This window comes from Xylaria bambusicola (assembly GCF_022495145.1).
Source record: "Xylaria bambusicola strain CBS 139988 unplaced genomic scaffold F5B22scaffold_2, whole genome shotgun sequence".
Classification (NCBI taxonomy): domain Eukaryota; kingdom Fungi; phylum Ascomycota; class Sordariomycetes; order Xylariales; family Xylariaceae; genus Xylaria; species Xylaria bambusicola.
In genome coordinates, this window is record NW_025953555.1 from 1,813,767 (window position 1) to 1,827,809 (window position 14,043).

At 48.4% G+C, this 14,043-nt stretch overlaps 6 protein-coding genes across 6 annotated transcripts; all 6 read left to right on the forward strand.

Moving 5' to 3' along the window:
- Positions 1-271: 271 nt before the first annotated feature.
- On the forward strand, positions 272-3,452 carry F5B22DRAFT_641774 (uncharacterized protein; the record flags this gene model as incomplete). The annotated part of the gene is made up of 4 exons (XM_047978032.1): positions 272-1,472; positions 1,521-1,594; positions 1,668-3,326; positions 3,390-3,452. 4 exons carry the CDS (start codon positions 272-274, stop codon positions 3,450-3,452), a joined length of 2,997 nt encoding a protein of 998 aa, XP_047835994.1.
- Positions 3,453-4,604: 1,152 nt separating this feature from the next.
- F5B22DRAFT_641775 (Glyoxalase/Bleomycin resistance protein/Dihydroxybiphenyl dioxygenase) lies at positions 4,605-5,284 on the forward strand (the record flags this gene model as incomplete). The annotated part of the gene is made up of 2 exons (XM_047978033.1): positions 4,605-4,897; positions 5,149-5,284. 2 exons carry the CDS (start codon positions 4,605-4,607, stop codon positions 5,282-5,284), a joined length of 429 nt encoding a protein of 142 aa, XP_047835995.1.
- A 368-nt stretch (positions 5,285-5,652) lies between these two features.
- Positions 5,653-6,319, forward strand: F5B22DRAFT_586834 (uncharacterized protein). The gene is made up of 3 exons (XM_047973567.1): positions 5,653-5,820; positions 5,931-6,043; positions 6,116-6,319. The coding sequence occupies exons 1-3, from the start codon at positions 5,769-5,771 to the stop codon at positions 6,179-6,181; spliced, it is 231 nt and encodes a 76-aa protein (XP_047835996.1). The 5' UTR covers positions 5,653-5,768; the 3' UTR covers positions 6,182-6,319.
- A 354-nt stretch (positions 6,320-6,673) lies between these two features.
- Positions 6,674-9,623, forward strand: F5B22DRAFT_586839 (fungal-specific transcription factor domain-containing protein). The gene is made up of 5 exons (XM_047973568.1): positions 6,674-6,950; positions 7,046-7,560; positions 7,720-7,909; positions 7,965-8,133; positions 8,320-9,623. The coding sequence occupies exons 1-5, from the start codon at positions 6,828-6,830 to the stop codon at positions 9,303-9,305; spliced, it is 1,983 nt and encodes a 660-aa protein (XP_047835997.1). The 5' UTR covers positions 6,674-6,827; the 3' UTR covers positions 9,306-9,623.
- Positions 9,624-9,846: 223 nt separating this feature from the next.
- On the forward strand, positions 9,847-11,648 carry F5B22DRAFT_169497 (uncharacterized protein). Its single transcript, XM_047969319.1, has 2 exons — positions 9,847-10,962; positions 11,020-11,648. The coding sequence occupies exons 1-2, from the start codon at positions 10,104-10,106 to the stop codon at positions 11,343-11,345; spliced, it is 1,185 nt and encodes a 394-aa protein (XP_047835998.1). The 5' UTR covers positions 9,847-10,103; the 3' UTR covers positions 11,346-11,648.
- A 618-nt stretch (positions 11,649-12,266) lies between these two features.
- F5B22DRAFT_169499 (SGNH hydrolase) lies at positions 12,267-14,014 on the forward strand. The gene is made up of 2 exons (XM_047969320.1): positions 12,267-13,219; positions 13,347-14,014. Exons 1-2 carry the CDS (start codon positions 12,372-12,374, stop codon positions 13,768-13,770), a joined length of 1,272 nt encoding a protein of 423 aa, XP_047835999.1. The 5' UTR covers positions 12,267-12,371; the 3' UTR covers positions 13,771-14,014.
- The last annotated feature ends 29 nt before the right edge of the window (positions 14,015-14,043 follow it).

The window sequence follows — 14,043 nt, forward strand, 5'->3', positions numbered from 1 at the left end:
TTCAAGGCTTCGAGGCTATCTGTCCCACTCTAGGTCCATGCCACTGGCAGCCTCGACCACTTGCTGGCCAAGATGACGAGACCCCAGATGATTCGTGCCGGTATGTCCCAAAAAAAATCCGATTAGAATAGTTGATCTATCTCTCTCCGTTTCAAGAAGGGGGGGATTAAATTAGTTGGCCTGGACCCAACGGCGCGACGCCCGCTCCTACTCGCCTGCCCGCCCACCCATCTATCTGCTAAGTGTGGTTCGCGCCGCCTTGTCCTGTGTCATGACTGCTAATCTTCCTGCCTTCATACCAGATTCCATTGATCTTCAAGATCACGACGCTCCTTCTGCCCAGGACCACAAACATCCCAATTCCAAGTCCACGTTACACGCAAACACGAACGGCTCGCTCGCGCCGCACCAGGCTGGAACCATACGGGAGGTAATAGAAGAACGTGTAGAGGAAGAGGCACGAAGTCCGAGGGTCTCGTGGGCTAACGGTGATGGTGGCCACGATCGCGATCTACAGTTGTATGCCGAGGAACTGGCCTCTGGCATCGTCAACTCACTGAATGGCAATAAGATGCAGCAACAGGACGCGCTGGCCATTGCGCAGAATGGCGGTGTTGGGGGACACGCTGATGACGATGGCGATATCGAAGTGAACACAGACGACGACGACCTGGACGATGATATGATGGATAAGATATCGAGTTCTCCTTCAATTGAGGATGGTGGGTACACCCTTCCGCCTGCATGGCCTGCGCGCATTGATTCTCTGCGCAATTCTCTTTCGATCCACGATTGTTCCAGTTCTCCGGTCGTCACTGAGGCAAGGTCCTCTTCACCATATCTCGAACTCCCTGACCACTTTCCCCTCCAGCTTTCAGAAGAACAGTTAAGCAAGGCTTCTGTTGATATCCGTGACCCTAATCTTCTTCTTCCTGGTGGGTATGCCGGAGCCAACGAACATGAGATTCACAACGATGCCCCTGATTACAAGGTACTATCCGGCGCTGAGGCGCTGGCACACGGTTCCGACGATATGGTGGCCATTGTACAAGATTCAGAACGCCTTCATGAGCAAAATTACTTGACCCAAGATCGCGACTCCGGTGTCGACCTGAAGATCGAAGATTTCTCGCTCAGCCGACAAATTGGCGCCGATGATGAGCTCGTTGAAGACGAGATTATCTCTCCCTATGAATTCCTGATACCTTATGTGGCTTCCGATGACGATGATGACGAAGAGGAAGAAGAAGATTTTCCTTTCACTGATGATTGTCGATTTATTGATTCCGGCTGGGGTGGCGAATGCTTACAAGATACAGAGGATATCGATTTTGAGTTCGTTTACGCGTTACATACCTTTGTCGCCACGGTAGAAGGTCAGGCCAATGCTACGAAAGGCGATACAATGGTCCTTCTTGACGACAGTAACAGCTACTGGTGGCTAGTTCGAGTTGTAAAAGATAGTAGCATCGGTACGGCCCCCTCTCACGCTTCATAGTACAGAGGTTTATAATTTCTAGGCTATCTACCGGCTGAGCATATAGAGACGCCGACGGAGCGGTTGGCGCGACTCAATAAGCATAGAAATATTGATGTAAGTATACATACATATATATACGTATGTATGGTAAGTACCCAGCCAACAAGACATGCTGACTTTTGCATAGCTGTCCGCAACAATGCTTGGTGATCAGTCTGATAAGGCTAGGAATCCAATTATGACAGCCATGAAGAGACGCAAGACCAAGACTGTTTCCTTTGCACCACCTACTGTCGTCAATTATCCTGACATAGATTATTCCGACGAAGAAGATGAAGAGGATGATGGTCAAGATCCACAGCAAGTATCGCAACAAGAAGATCAGCAACAGCAGGTGAGCTCCCAGTCGGCCACGGCCGACTTAATAGAAGATGATCAATCAGCCAAGGTTGAGCCTCTGAAACCTCGGAACCAAAAGCAGGCAAAGGTGGACCCTAGTAGACCTGAGGAAGCTAGTAAGGGTGAGCCACAACTCAAAGAGCTAGGGTCTAGAAACAGCGACGAAATCTTCGATGGCAAAACAGAGCGGACTACGAAGAATGGAACTGTTCGAAATACGGATTCCTTTTTTAAAGATGAGACCATTGAGACCAAGAAAATCACCCTCACTCCCGGATTACTGCGGGACGATAATGAATCTCGAGTCTCATCAGATTCTAAAGAGTTACGTCAACGTCCTAGTCTTGAAAAAGATTTGGTGCCTGATAAGAACAAAGATGAGAAGAAGAAAAAGGAGAAGGAAAAGAAAGATAATAAAAAACCGAGCGCTATTCGGAGTTTCTTCTCGCGGAAGGATAAGAAGAAATCCCTTGATGATGACGACGAATCGTTTGGTAAGCGGTCTATGGACGCCGGGGCTGGATTTGGGGATACGGACATGGTGGAAGAGCCGGAGGAAATGGAATCTTCGCCACACAAAAGCCCGCAACGAAACTCAAGCAAGCTCCAGAAACAGCAACCCCGGACTGAACAATCTCCTACACGAAAATCTGGCATTGTTCCAACGGTGGCAGCAGATTCAAACCGTGGCCCTCCATTGGCTGCTGAAGTTAAGACAAACAATGTGTCTAATGTTCCTCCCGCGACTGTGAGAATGGTAGAGTCCGAGCAACCTGAGAATCAAGTGCTACAAGGGCGAAAAGATGAGAACAGCAATTCCGGGCTATCCAAGATAACACCAGCGAATGCAGAATCGAACCCTCCAAAGGTGACGAAAGCGAAATCCCGAATAGAGCTTGACGACTTCGATTCTTCCGAAGAAGAGGCTGTTCCAGAGCCAACTAGAGCGCCTCCTGCGGAACCCATAAGAGAGCCGTCTGATGACAAACTAATGCGCCCTAGTCTTCCAGGATCATTTCCCGACAGCTCTACTAGCATATTGCAGCAGAACGAAGCCGCAGGAGTTCGGTCGCCCGCCGATGAATTGTCTGAGTCTCCCATTCAAGTATCCCCAATCACGTCGTCCAATCCTCCTGCTCTTATGGGCGATACTTCAAGCCAGGAAGACCGCTCTTCCCCTGTATCTTCGCCATCACCAGAGCTTGCGGATGCACATGGTAACGCGTACAAACCTCAAGAATCCGCGGCTCCCTCAACATCAGTAGCGGCCAGCTCAACATGGAACGATGCTAATCTCCGTGCCTTTTTTGATTCCGGATCCGAGATTCGCGATTTATTGGTGGTGGTATATGACGATAAGAACGATGCACCATCTGTTGGTCCTAACCACCCCATCGCAAGCTCATTATTCCGCGAGCAAAACGCTAAACTAGCTGAAATAACAACCGTAAGTTTCCGAAATCGTATTTTGTTTTTTATCTCCTTCCAAGTTGGCTGACATTATTTGTAGCAATTGGACAATATGCTGGGAGATTGGCTCGCTCGAAAACAGCGCCTGCGAGGTACGGTCTAGCGCGGGCTTAAAACTTGTATTGCTCCAAACCAGTACGCGACGTTTTGACTCCGCCCGATATGGCACATGATAAAATTTTTTCGATTCGTTTATATCCTTTTATTTCGGCGCATGCATGTTAATCTTGTTCGTGAGAAGCGGCGCAATGGTGAAGCGAAACGGACTTATATCACATAGGACGGTCTGTGGGATGAGCTGGAATCACAGGGTCAAGCGCTCACCCACATTTCTTCAATCTACTTTGTTTTAGAACGATCTACGAGCATAATGGCTAACGTCTTGGCGCCTTTTTGTCTTGTTGGCGCTTGAGACGTAGAACTGTCGCAACCTTCCGCAGCAATGAGGATGACTAGCAAAACCTAGTCTGCTGGAACATGTAACTCTAGCGCGTATATACAACCAAGCTGTACATACTGGTTCCATTCGAAACTGAAGTCTTTTGTATGCGCTCTCATCATGAGTTCTGAACTTGACGACTATAATCGCACTCCTACGATGAGAAGAATTGCGGGCATTGGGCCATGACGACACGTAATAAAGTTGCACCACTTGAAGCTCAATAGAAAAACAAACCATGACTAGTCGACGGTTGATACGTTCCAGTCTTAGCTATACGGTCTTGTCATCTACAAAGAAACCTCTATATAAACATCGGGTAGGCGTGTTTGCGAGTCAAAATGAGCTACATTGTGAAGGGCAATTAAACGTGATGATCTTGATCGGGTGATGGGGTGAGTCATCGGGCATCCTTAGTATTATGCGATATGGAACTCGGAACTCCATGATCACCGCTCATCAAACACCAGGCATCCATTGAACATGACTAACAATGGATTGAAGGTCAAGTCTATGTATACCATAAGTGATTAAAACTTCACAATCACAACAACTGCTGGCTACCATTTCGATTTGATGCCCGTTTTGGCGCTCCGGAGTTTCGGAGGAAGCATTGCCCAGTAACTACGGAATTTGGGCGCTTGATCTAACAATAATCAGTATGTCCAAATAATGGCATTATAAAACTGCGTCAGTGTCCTTCCTGCCATCTCCTACACGCTAGCATATCTGTACGCTCCCTTCGCAGAGCATCTCACATCAAGTGTTATTTTAGCAGTTAGTTGTCTTTCTGCCTCTCTCGTGTGTGACACCACAATGCCTGTCTCTCACATCTCCCTCGCTACTGGTGCGGCGAATTTCGCCCGGATGCGAGCCTTCTATCTCGAGGCGCTTGCACCCCTTAACTACGTCACATACTACGAACATGCCAACTTCATGCTCGGGCTCAAACCGGTCGGGAAGTTTCCGGACTTTTGGCTCCACGTGGGAAATGGGGAGCAGGCTGCTTTCCCTGCGAGTGGTGATGTTAATGGACGACCGGGACGCACGCATGTCGCTTTCGATGCAGAATCGCCCGAGGTTGTGGATAGGTGGTATGCTGCGGCTATGTAAGAACTTCCTTTCCCCCTATTTATCTTTTGGTGCTTGTTTAGCCCTGTGTCCGGTGGATGGATCAATGGATGGATCTACGGTTATCCTACCATCATATCTTGGTCATCCATCGAGTCTCGACCAGCACCTCGTAGATCGATCACATAGATTCGATGCGGAAGTTATGAGCTGGGGGGCGCAAATGAGAGTTAAAAAAAATTGGGTATGCTAGTGACGTTGTACTGACAAATGTCTCCCCTCTCTACAGAAAAGCCGGTGGCGTCTGCAACGGGAAGCCCGGCTTGCGAGCGGAGTACTCAGAACCGTATTATGCTGCCTTCGTCCTCGATCCGCTGGGCAATAATGTAGAGGCGGTACACTATCAACGCACCAAACCGTGGTAGTGAAAGGGAATCCGAAGAAGGAGGAGAGGCTTAAGCTTTCGAGCCAAGTGGATTTCTTTCTTGATAATTGGATGCTGTCCTCCCAATCCGTGGCTAGGGCGGGTTGGCTTTTCGTCATGAAGGACAATTCGCCAATTGGAACTTCAGTGGACGCGAGCCATGGTTTTCGCAGCGTGTAAACATTCGATCATGGATTGAGGTGTGCTGGGTGGATGTCAACTTGTCGTTGTTGCGCAATCAACCCTCCTGGCCATCTGCCACATGGGCAACAGTGGTGACGCTGACACCAAGCTCTATGATTCAATGTATATGGAGGGGTTGCTGGATACTACTAAGTCTAGATGCCAAAATATATAAAATCTTATCATTCTCAGGGGAATTTTCTGAATGCGCCCAGTTTCTACTCTCATCATTCACCTGCATTCAACAATTATATCATCGAGATAAGCTCTATTAGTTCAATCTCTTCAGATCATTCGAAACAATGGCTCCGAAGTACCACAACGGCCAAAGTGTTCGATACAAGCCTGTGGGAGGTGAGCAACCCCTTGTACCATTCCACCCGGCGCTTGTCCTTGAATGACGAGTCGTTCATGGTTGAAAACAGCTCCGAATATCTCCTTACTGACATATGAGATTTTACCAGGCCCCGACTCTAACACCTCAGAGTCCACTGGCAAGATTATGAGTGTACTCACCGAGCCTGGTGTGCAAGCCGACCGCAACGTGCAAGCTTCTGCTAGTGAGCCTCGTTACGAGGTTCGTGATCCCCGAATCTTTCTTTTGAGGGTTTGTGTCTTTGGATTAATGATGGTCTAATTGATTGTACAGATCCAAAACGACAATACTGGCAAGATGACCAGCGTGTACGAGGTGAATATTCTTGGCCGGGCCTAGATAATTAGCCTACATGAAGTGTATACACAACGAATAACTTTGGCGTTGGTGTATTATGAGACATGGTTCGAAATATACGGAATATAAGCATAAACCTGTAACATTGGAGTGTAGTTATCATTACATAGTATTTTGCTACTATTTCATAATCTGCAATGAGAATCAATCGTTGTGTATGATACTCAGACATGCGTTTGGCAATGATCTTCGTATGATTAATCACGGAAAACTCATACTTGAGGCTCACAATTCTCATTATATTGCCGAGTTGACGATCAACAGTATCAAATGGCTGGCTGCGTACACCCCAAGAGCACCCAAAGAGTGAAATGGCTCTACTGGCACTAGTGGCAGTGCTGGTCTCTTTCGAGGGATGATTACTTAAGCGGAACCGGATGCTCCGACAGCTCAAACTTGACAAAATAGGATAAGGCCGATTGCTACGGAGCTGCCGATGCTTCGGCGTACTCGCTTTGTTCTCTCCACAGGCATGCAGAGCGCCGCACAACACCAGGCCTCACATATATAGCCACCAGCGTAAGCTGGTGTCCCCCTGATCGGATGTCCGTCGCACCGATCCTCTTTCGCTAACAGCTTAAGTACAGCAGCGCCTTGGGTTGGCTCTTCACCCAACCATCACTCTATAATGTCCGCACCCCCTTCGGGCCCATCACCTGTTGTTCCTGCTGCCGCCGATCCCAAGGGGACTTATAATCCGCGAAAGAGAGGACGGACTGCCTGTACGAGATGCAAACACAGGAAACAGAAGGTTGGTGTCTTTCACGCCTGTTCTTCCCACAAACCCTGTACTGTATATATTCAAAAGATACTCAATATACTGATATGGCCCCAATGCATACGTAGTGTGATGACCAGTGGCCAACATGCTCCAATTGTAGCAAGGCGGGCACGGAATGTGACAAATCTGCCGTGTCCGAAGACGAGCCTCCGGCAGCATACACTCGCGCACTGGAGCAGCGGATTGCCGTTTTAGAGGCTCGTCTATCCGAGCGGGTTCACCAGCAGGAACCAGACCTGCCCCAACCGCAGACTAGCAGCATTCGGACCCAGTCCCAGAACAATGTCCTCGCTGAGGCTGTTGAGCTACTTGCCCTCGGGAACATCGAGGCTCCTGCTTACGTTGGCGCCTCCTCGGGCCTAAACTTGGCTTTAACCTTAGGTGAGATGGTTCAAGCAACTGTCTGGAACAAGGCATTGCCTTTCGATGCCAATGGGTCTCGTTCCAGCAGTACTGACGGCTCTGGGAATTCTAGAGGAGCTCGTGCTATCAATAGACAAGAAATGGTTGCTCGAAGCGCGGAGCCGCCGGCCGATGAGCACGGTACTGCCCTTGTTAATGCCTACTTGAACCAACCCCAGTATGTATCCTCGGATTTTTAATTACTAGAACACTTACCTCTGCCCAACGCCTCTAATTCTTCCCATAGAGCGCACAGTAGTCAGCACTATCTTCCTTATTAACCTGGATTTCTTCTTACATTCGAATCGGGTCGTGCGTCTAATCAGTTGATCAATAGGACTCGGTATCCTTTCCTTGACGAAAGAGAGATTTGGGACTTACACGCAAAGCGTATGACGCTCAATACAACTCCCGTACAGCAGCTGACCAAAGCTGAACGCTTTGGGTTATTCAAATTGTACATGGTGTATGCTATTGGTGCAATGTTGATACAACTTACAGAAAGAAACACCCCAACTCCACCAGAGGTACAACGATATCACTGATACGATTTTTGCCACAGTGGACTAACACGTGAATCAGAATTACTACATGACCGCCTTGCAACACCTGTTCACTGCTCGTGAGTCAAAGACAACTCAGAATGTAGAGGCTATGGTGCTTCTCGTCTTATACCATATCCGAAGCTCTAGTTATGGCATATGGTATATGATTGGTCTGGCAATGCGGACTTGTATCGATCTAGGATTACGGTACGTATCAAAACCTGTCGTGCCGGTTCTAATACCTGGACTTGGCAGAGATCTATTGTCTTGCAGAGCAGAGCTAACTGTTGCCACAGTATGTGAACTTCGGATCCAGAAACGTGACCACGATCGTCTGTTTAGATCTAGAAAGTATGCAATAAGGGACTGGACTAACACTTTTGATATGGCAGATACGAGGCGACATGAGAGCAACTTGGATCATAACACGATTCAAATGCGCCGGAGGCTATTCTGGAGCGTTTACTCATTAGAACGGACTATTGCGATCTGCTTAGGACGGCCGCTGAGTATACCAGATAGGCAGATTGATGTGGATTTACCATTAGACCCCGAAGATGAGGCCTGGAGCGAGATAACACCTACGCCGCCAGTTAAGAAAAGGTCCTTCTCAATGGCGATCTGGCTCTTCAAAATGAGACGAATCGAATCACGAATTCAGTTTTCAATTTATCGAGCTGACAAGCCCCTTTCAGCACTTACATCCAAAATGAATCAGCTATATCAAGACCTAGAATCTTGGAAGACATCCCTCACTGAGCGCTTCGGCGATGTTGATCTGAACTATCCAATGTTGCACTACCACCGCGCTGTCCGCTTGTTGATACAACCGTTTCTACCACTATTACTACCGTCTGATCCTTATTATTTAATATGCCTTCGCGCAGCCGGCGGCGTTTGTCAAGCACATAAAAGACTACATCAATCACTGGAGTATGGGCATTCCTTTATTGCTGTGCAGCACGTGTTCGTCGCTGGAATAACTTTACTGTACGGTCTTTGGACGCAACAACACGCCATATGGTCTTACAGCTTGTCGAACGATATTCGGGCTTGCTCGTTGGTACTTTTCGTCATGGGCGAGAGAGCACCATGGGTGAAAAAGTACCGCGACGCTTTCGAAGTGCTTGTCAATGCGACTATGGAGAAATTGGAAAATGGTGTTAATAACCTGGCCGAGACAGCAGCAGTGCAGATGAGGAACGTAACGAACAGCAACACTGACTTCACAACCGAACAGTTTGACAACCTTGCCGACGGCGAAGAAGGAGATGCCTGGAAAGTTGTTGCCGAACTTGCCAATTGGATTGACCAACCGGAAGGCTCACTGGTCTGGATGCCGGACTTTGAGTTACTCCAAAATCTGTCACCTATGTAACGATCGGAGTATTATTTTGCATTTTCATGAGAGCAATTTCACGTAGTATATTATCGATCCCCTGACCTATGAATCGCAACGTTAGCCTCATCGTCTGAACTCCAGTCTCAGATGGATACCCATTGGTTCCCCATCTTGCTCATCATTCCTTCTTTCCCGCAGCTTTGGTCCAGCATTTTTCAGAGATAGACATCCAGTAGTTCAGTATGCATATCGAATGAATCAAGAGTTAGCAATCCTTTTCTACGGGCCGATATGTTGAAGTCTATAGATAGTGTCTACTCGCCGCTCACCTCAACTGGCTAGGTATACTATAAGTCTCTCTGTCTATGTTTGCTTATGTGTCAGTCACTTCTACAAATCTAGACTAAAGCCTGATTACGGCCAGGTAACTACGGAATAGGGGTCACACTAACTCGCGGTTTGAATGATTCAACGACTGTAGATGCTTGCTCACTCACCCAGCTCACCTAAATAGGTACCTACCTGTACATACCGATTTGGTACAATGGGAAGGGAACCACGTCGATAAGCCCGATAAGATTAGGTACCTGAGTACATGCTCCTACCCACATTTAAGATACATCTACAAGGTATTTGTGGGCAAAAAAACCCTTTGCCTGAGCAGCCACCATCCATTCACCATAAACACATTCCTCAAGTTAGGTTCCGCAGCTGCAACCAGCTGCGATTATCACCATCTACCAAAACCCTTCGTCGACCTGACGACCAACTGCCAGCCAGCAGGCCAACAGGCGACATCAAACCCAATACTTGATACTTGCTGGTGTAGTGGTTATGAAAGGCATCATCACACCTGCGCGAGGCCGTCCGGCCAAGGTCACTAAATCGACTGCCAGCCCGCGCCCCCGTACCGTGCGTCGGGGCGATACCGTCCCCAATCAAGATCCTGACCTCGAGGGTCCCATTGTAGACGAAGAAGAGATCGACAACCAGGACGTCAATGTCGACGTCGACGCCGAGAACGAACAAGACCACACCCAGGAAGAACATCATCACCAACAGCAACAACTTCAACACCAACAACAGCAGCATCTACAACCACAACACCATGCTGACTTTGACTCAGAGGCCTCTGCGGCAGCGGCAGCGGCGGCTGCTGCTGTTCATCACCAGCAACAGCAGCAACAACAACAGCAGCAGCAGCAGCAACAGCAACAGCATCATCACCAACATCACCAACAGCAGCACCACCAACCCCTAGACTTGACCGCAGCCAGTATCCTCGCGAGCAGCGTTAACCCTAACGACCAGCCACACCATCCGGATCTAGGCGGTCCTCATGAAACACCTATGGATGCACCTCCAGCCAACGTGAACACCACCGAGAACTTAGCTCAGGAGTCTGGATACTCCAATGTGGTCGTTGAAAGTGCCCTCGCTAAGCGCCTAGCAAGAGAACCTGGCATGCGTCTTGCTCAGCAACGACGCCCAGAACAGGCTCTGAACCTGCAACGACGTAGTAATGTTGAAGCTTTGTTTGCTCACATTGCCGGTGAAGCTGCCCCTATACCGTGTAAGAATTGCCACAAGGGTCACGGCCCGTGGACGACATGTGTTGTCGTAGACGGCCAAATGTGTGGTAGCTGTGCCAATTGTTGGTTTAATGCCTCGGGAGCCAGATGTTCTTTCCACGGTAAACCCTACTAGCCTAACTTTCTCACTCTGAGTTACATTGCTGACAAGCTACTAGAAACTCGGAATCCTGCCACACATGCTGCCCAAGTCTTAGCAGGCGATGCTATGGGCTTTCAACTGCCTCCCGCACCACCTCAGGCCATGGCTCCCTTCAATTTCGCGTCGATTCCGGCATCTTCTGACCCTGTCGTTCGCTATACAGTGGAGCAAGCCATGGCCCAAGTCCGAGGCGCTGATAAGAAAACACGGTATATGCTTATGATTGAGGCAGCGGCTCGCCAGCTTGCTTTTCAAATTGCTATGTATGAAGATACGGTCCAAGAGGAACAGCAACAACAAGGCCCGCCACCTGCTGTCATGAATGATCCCGAAGCGCCTTAGTAAAGCCCGGTTCACAAGGCGGCCAGCTCTGCTTCGTTCTCTTTGATTGAGCCTATGAGCCATGCTAGTCATCCTAACCAACCTTGGGTCCTGAAACGAGGCGAGAAGTTGAAGATCTTTTACATTTCGCTGGACCGAATCGGATGTGCGGATAAACTTCAACGTAGAGTCTGAAGAACTCTGGTTGTTAAAATTCTCTCAAACCCAAGGATTCTGGATCTAGACTTCACTCCCACTCTAAACTACTTCTGAACTAAATATAATGACCTCACCCGGCACCTATCGAGTGCCTAACTAGGCTTCAATCGCATACTGCGCGGACTTGTGGCTTTAAGCTAAGATTTCGGTGCAACCGGCGTTAGTGAAATGGTTCGTTGTCAAGGATTCTCTATACCCCGTGTTCTGGTCAACGGTGTTGTTGCCTATGCGGCTGGTGGAGGGGATCAGGATATTTCTTTTATCAAACCAATACTATGGTGGCCCAATGGAAGTAGGGTCATTTCTCCTCCACCTCTCACTATGTTATTTGTATAAAGTACAGTGTAGTCATGGCACTTTAAGCCTGCGCTTTCTCATGACATTACGATACGAGAATTGAAGAATGATCACATTTCCCAAATGGTTATTTCCTTCTGCTCAGTTGTTGTTTCGAAGCAGTATTTTAGCATACTTAATGTACCTACGTGAAAGGTTGCTACGTCAGCCACACAGCCACGCAGCCATTTAGGCTTAAGCCTTATCACCATTGAGACATCCATGTGTTCAAGTGATTGGCCCAGGCGTTTAGTTAGCGCTGACGCTCTGTTACAAGTCATTATTATAGGTAGGCACCTCTCGCCTAGGTAGTTACTTTCTGAGGGAAGTAATATCACACTCCTTCTGATCTACTAGGTTAGAACTTGACGACTTGCTAAGTATTTAGTATTGCTTGTGTCTAACTAACAGCCTCGATGTGGCCATGATGAAGAAATATAAGTTCTAGATGAATGCAGATATCACCAACCGAGCTTATTTAGTAGTCTCAACATGCATTCACTGGCCTGGCGTGTCGTAGTAGTCCTTTCGTCTTGGATCGCAGTACATGCCCTCGAGCAGCAAGTTCTCATAGTTCCAGAGACGCAGCATATTTTCGGAGACCCCGGCGCCGAGCATGAAAAGATATCTGCGTCGTCGGGCTTCCAGCAAGATCATTATAACAGCTCGAATCCTACGACTGGTTTTATTGCGCTCGGAGACTCGTATAGTGCGGGTATTGGAACAGGAGGAGAAGGAAAGGAGAATGATTGTCGACAAGGCATCTCTGCTTATCCTCAGTTAGTAGCCGCCGACCGCGACCCGACTGCTTTTCAGTTCCTATCATGTACAGGCGCTACAACAAAAGATATCATGGCCGGAGCTGAAGAGAGCCAAGTGGACCGCCTTGATGTTTCACTCCCAGTCGACTTTGCGCTTCTATCGATCGGTGGAAATGACCTTGGCTTCTTCGATGTAATCAATGCATGTGTCTTTCGATTCTACAACTTTTATTCGGGGACCTGCGAAGATGCCCTAGCCCGCTCGCGAGTCCTTCTAGAAAGCGATGAATTCGAGATCCATTTGCGGATTTTGGTCATGGAAATCCTTGACAAGATCCGCTGGGAGAAGAAGCCGTCCTTCACCATCACCGTGACAGGATACGCAAGATTCTTTAACGAGCTCACCGATGGCTGTGAAGACATGAGCTTTGGTGTTTGGTGGAACGGTCCAAAGCTTACCAAGAAGTTGAGATCCGATATGAATGCTCTAGTCCTCAGCGTCAATGCCAAGCTACGCAAAACAACCGATGCCATCAACCACAGCTTCACTAAAGACAGACTTATCTTCGTCGACTATGAGTTAGTCCCCTATAGTCCTTTATTCCCTCTAGGCAGGGCTCGAACCTGATTGCTCCGCAATGCTCCCGAAGCATGAACTGCACTCTTCTTATACTCTCTGGTAAAGCTGACTCTAGCGTGTAAACAGCGCCGAATTCGATGGACACCGCTTCTGCGAGCCCAACGTCATCGAGCCGGATTACGAGCGCCTTGACACTTGGTTCTTCCTTGTGGGAGGGCCTGACAACGCAGGCAACGGAACCAAACCGCAGCAAACTCCAGACCCCAAAGCTCTGTCACCAACTTCTCCCCTAGTCGAACCCCTTTCATGCTTAAGGCCGGCACAACAGTCTGGAGACTGGGGGATGCTTGCGTTATGTTATATGGCCATGGCAAAACACGGCGATCCAACCCTTCGCCTAGCTCGTGAGGACGTCTCAGCGCAAAATTCAATGTGGTACGTCCCCACATACTACGGGAAAACATTCCACCCTAGAGCTCGAGGTCACAAAGCGATACGGGACAATATATACAAAGTATGGCGGACGGTTGATGAAGTTCAATCCATGTAGCCGTCGTTGCAATTCCAATGCTCTTGGACTCTTTTTGCTCATGAAGTCGGAGCCTTTGGTACGCTTGCCTACTTATCTACATTGCACTTCGATTACGTGGGGAGTATACAGGTAGCTAGTCAGAAGTCTTGATATTCACCTATCATCGGTCTGTGGTAGCAATCTACATAGGTATTTATTTATATGGATAGTATACATATGCGTACATTATGTAACCCAAGGTCGGGGATTAGGCCACAGTAGCGCATCTGTTGATCATGTTGCATTCCACCC

Bases quoted from the DNA above. Each gene is read 5' to 3' on its own strand.
- F5B22DRAFT_586839 (XM_047973568.1), top strand. From the start codon at position 6,828: ATGTCCGCACCCCCTTCGGGCCCATCACCTGTTGTTCCTGCTGCCGCC. The intron at 6,951-7,045 runs GTTGGTGTCTTT...ATGCATACGTAG, and splicing joins GCAAACACAGGAAACAGAAG to TGTGATGACCAGTGGCCAAC. The intron at 7,910-7,964 runs GTACAACGATAT...CACGTGAATCAG, and splicing joins ACACCCCAACTCCACCAGAG to AATTACTACATGACCGCCTT.
- F5B22DRAFT_169499 (XM_047969320.1), top strand. From the start codon at position 12,372: ATGCATTCACTGGCCTGGCGTGTCGTAGTAGTCCTTTCGTCTTGGATC. The intron at 13,220-13,346 runs GTTAGTCCCCTA...GCGTGTAAACAG, and splicing joins CTTATCTTCGTCGACTATGA to CGCCGAATTCGATGGACACC.
- F5B22DRAFT_169497 (XM_047969319.1), top strand. From the start codon at position 10,104: ATGAAAGGCATCATCACACCTGCGCGAGGCCGTCCGGCCAAGGTCACT. The intron at 10,963-11,019 runs GTAAACCCTACT...ACAAGCTACTAG, and splicing joins AGCCAGATGTTCTTTCCACG to AAACTCGGAATCCTGCCACA.
- F5B22DRAFT_586834 (XM_047973567.1), top strand. From the start codon at position 5,769: ATGGCTCCGAAGTACCACAACGGCCAAAGTGTTCGATACAAGCCTGTG. The intron at 5,821-5,930 runs GTGAGCAACCCC...AGATTTTACCAG, and splicing joins TCGATACAAGCCTGTGGGAG to GCCCCGACTCTAACACCTCA. The intron at 6,044-6,115 runs GTTCGTGATCCC...TTGATTGTACAG, and splicing joins CTAGTGAGCCTCGTTACGAG to ATCCAAAACGACAATACTGG.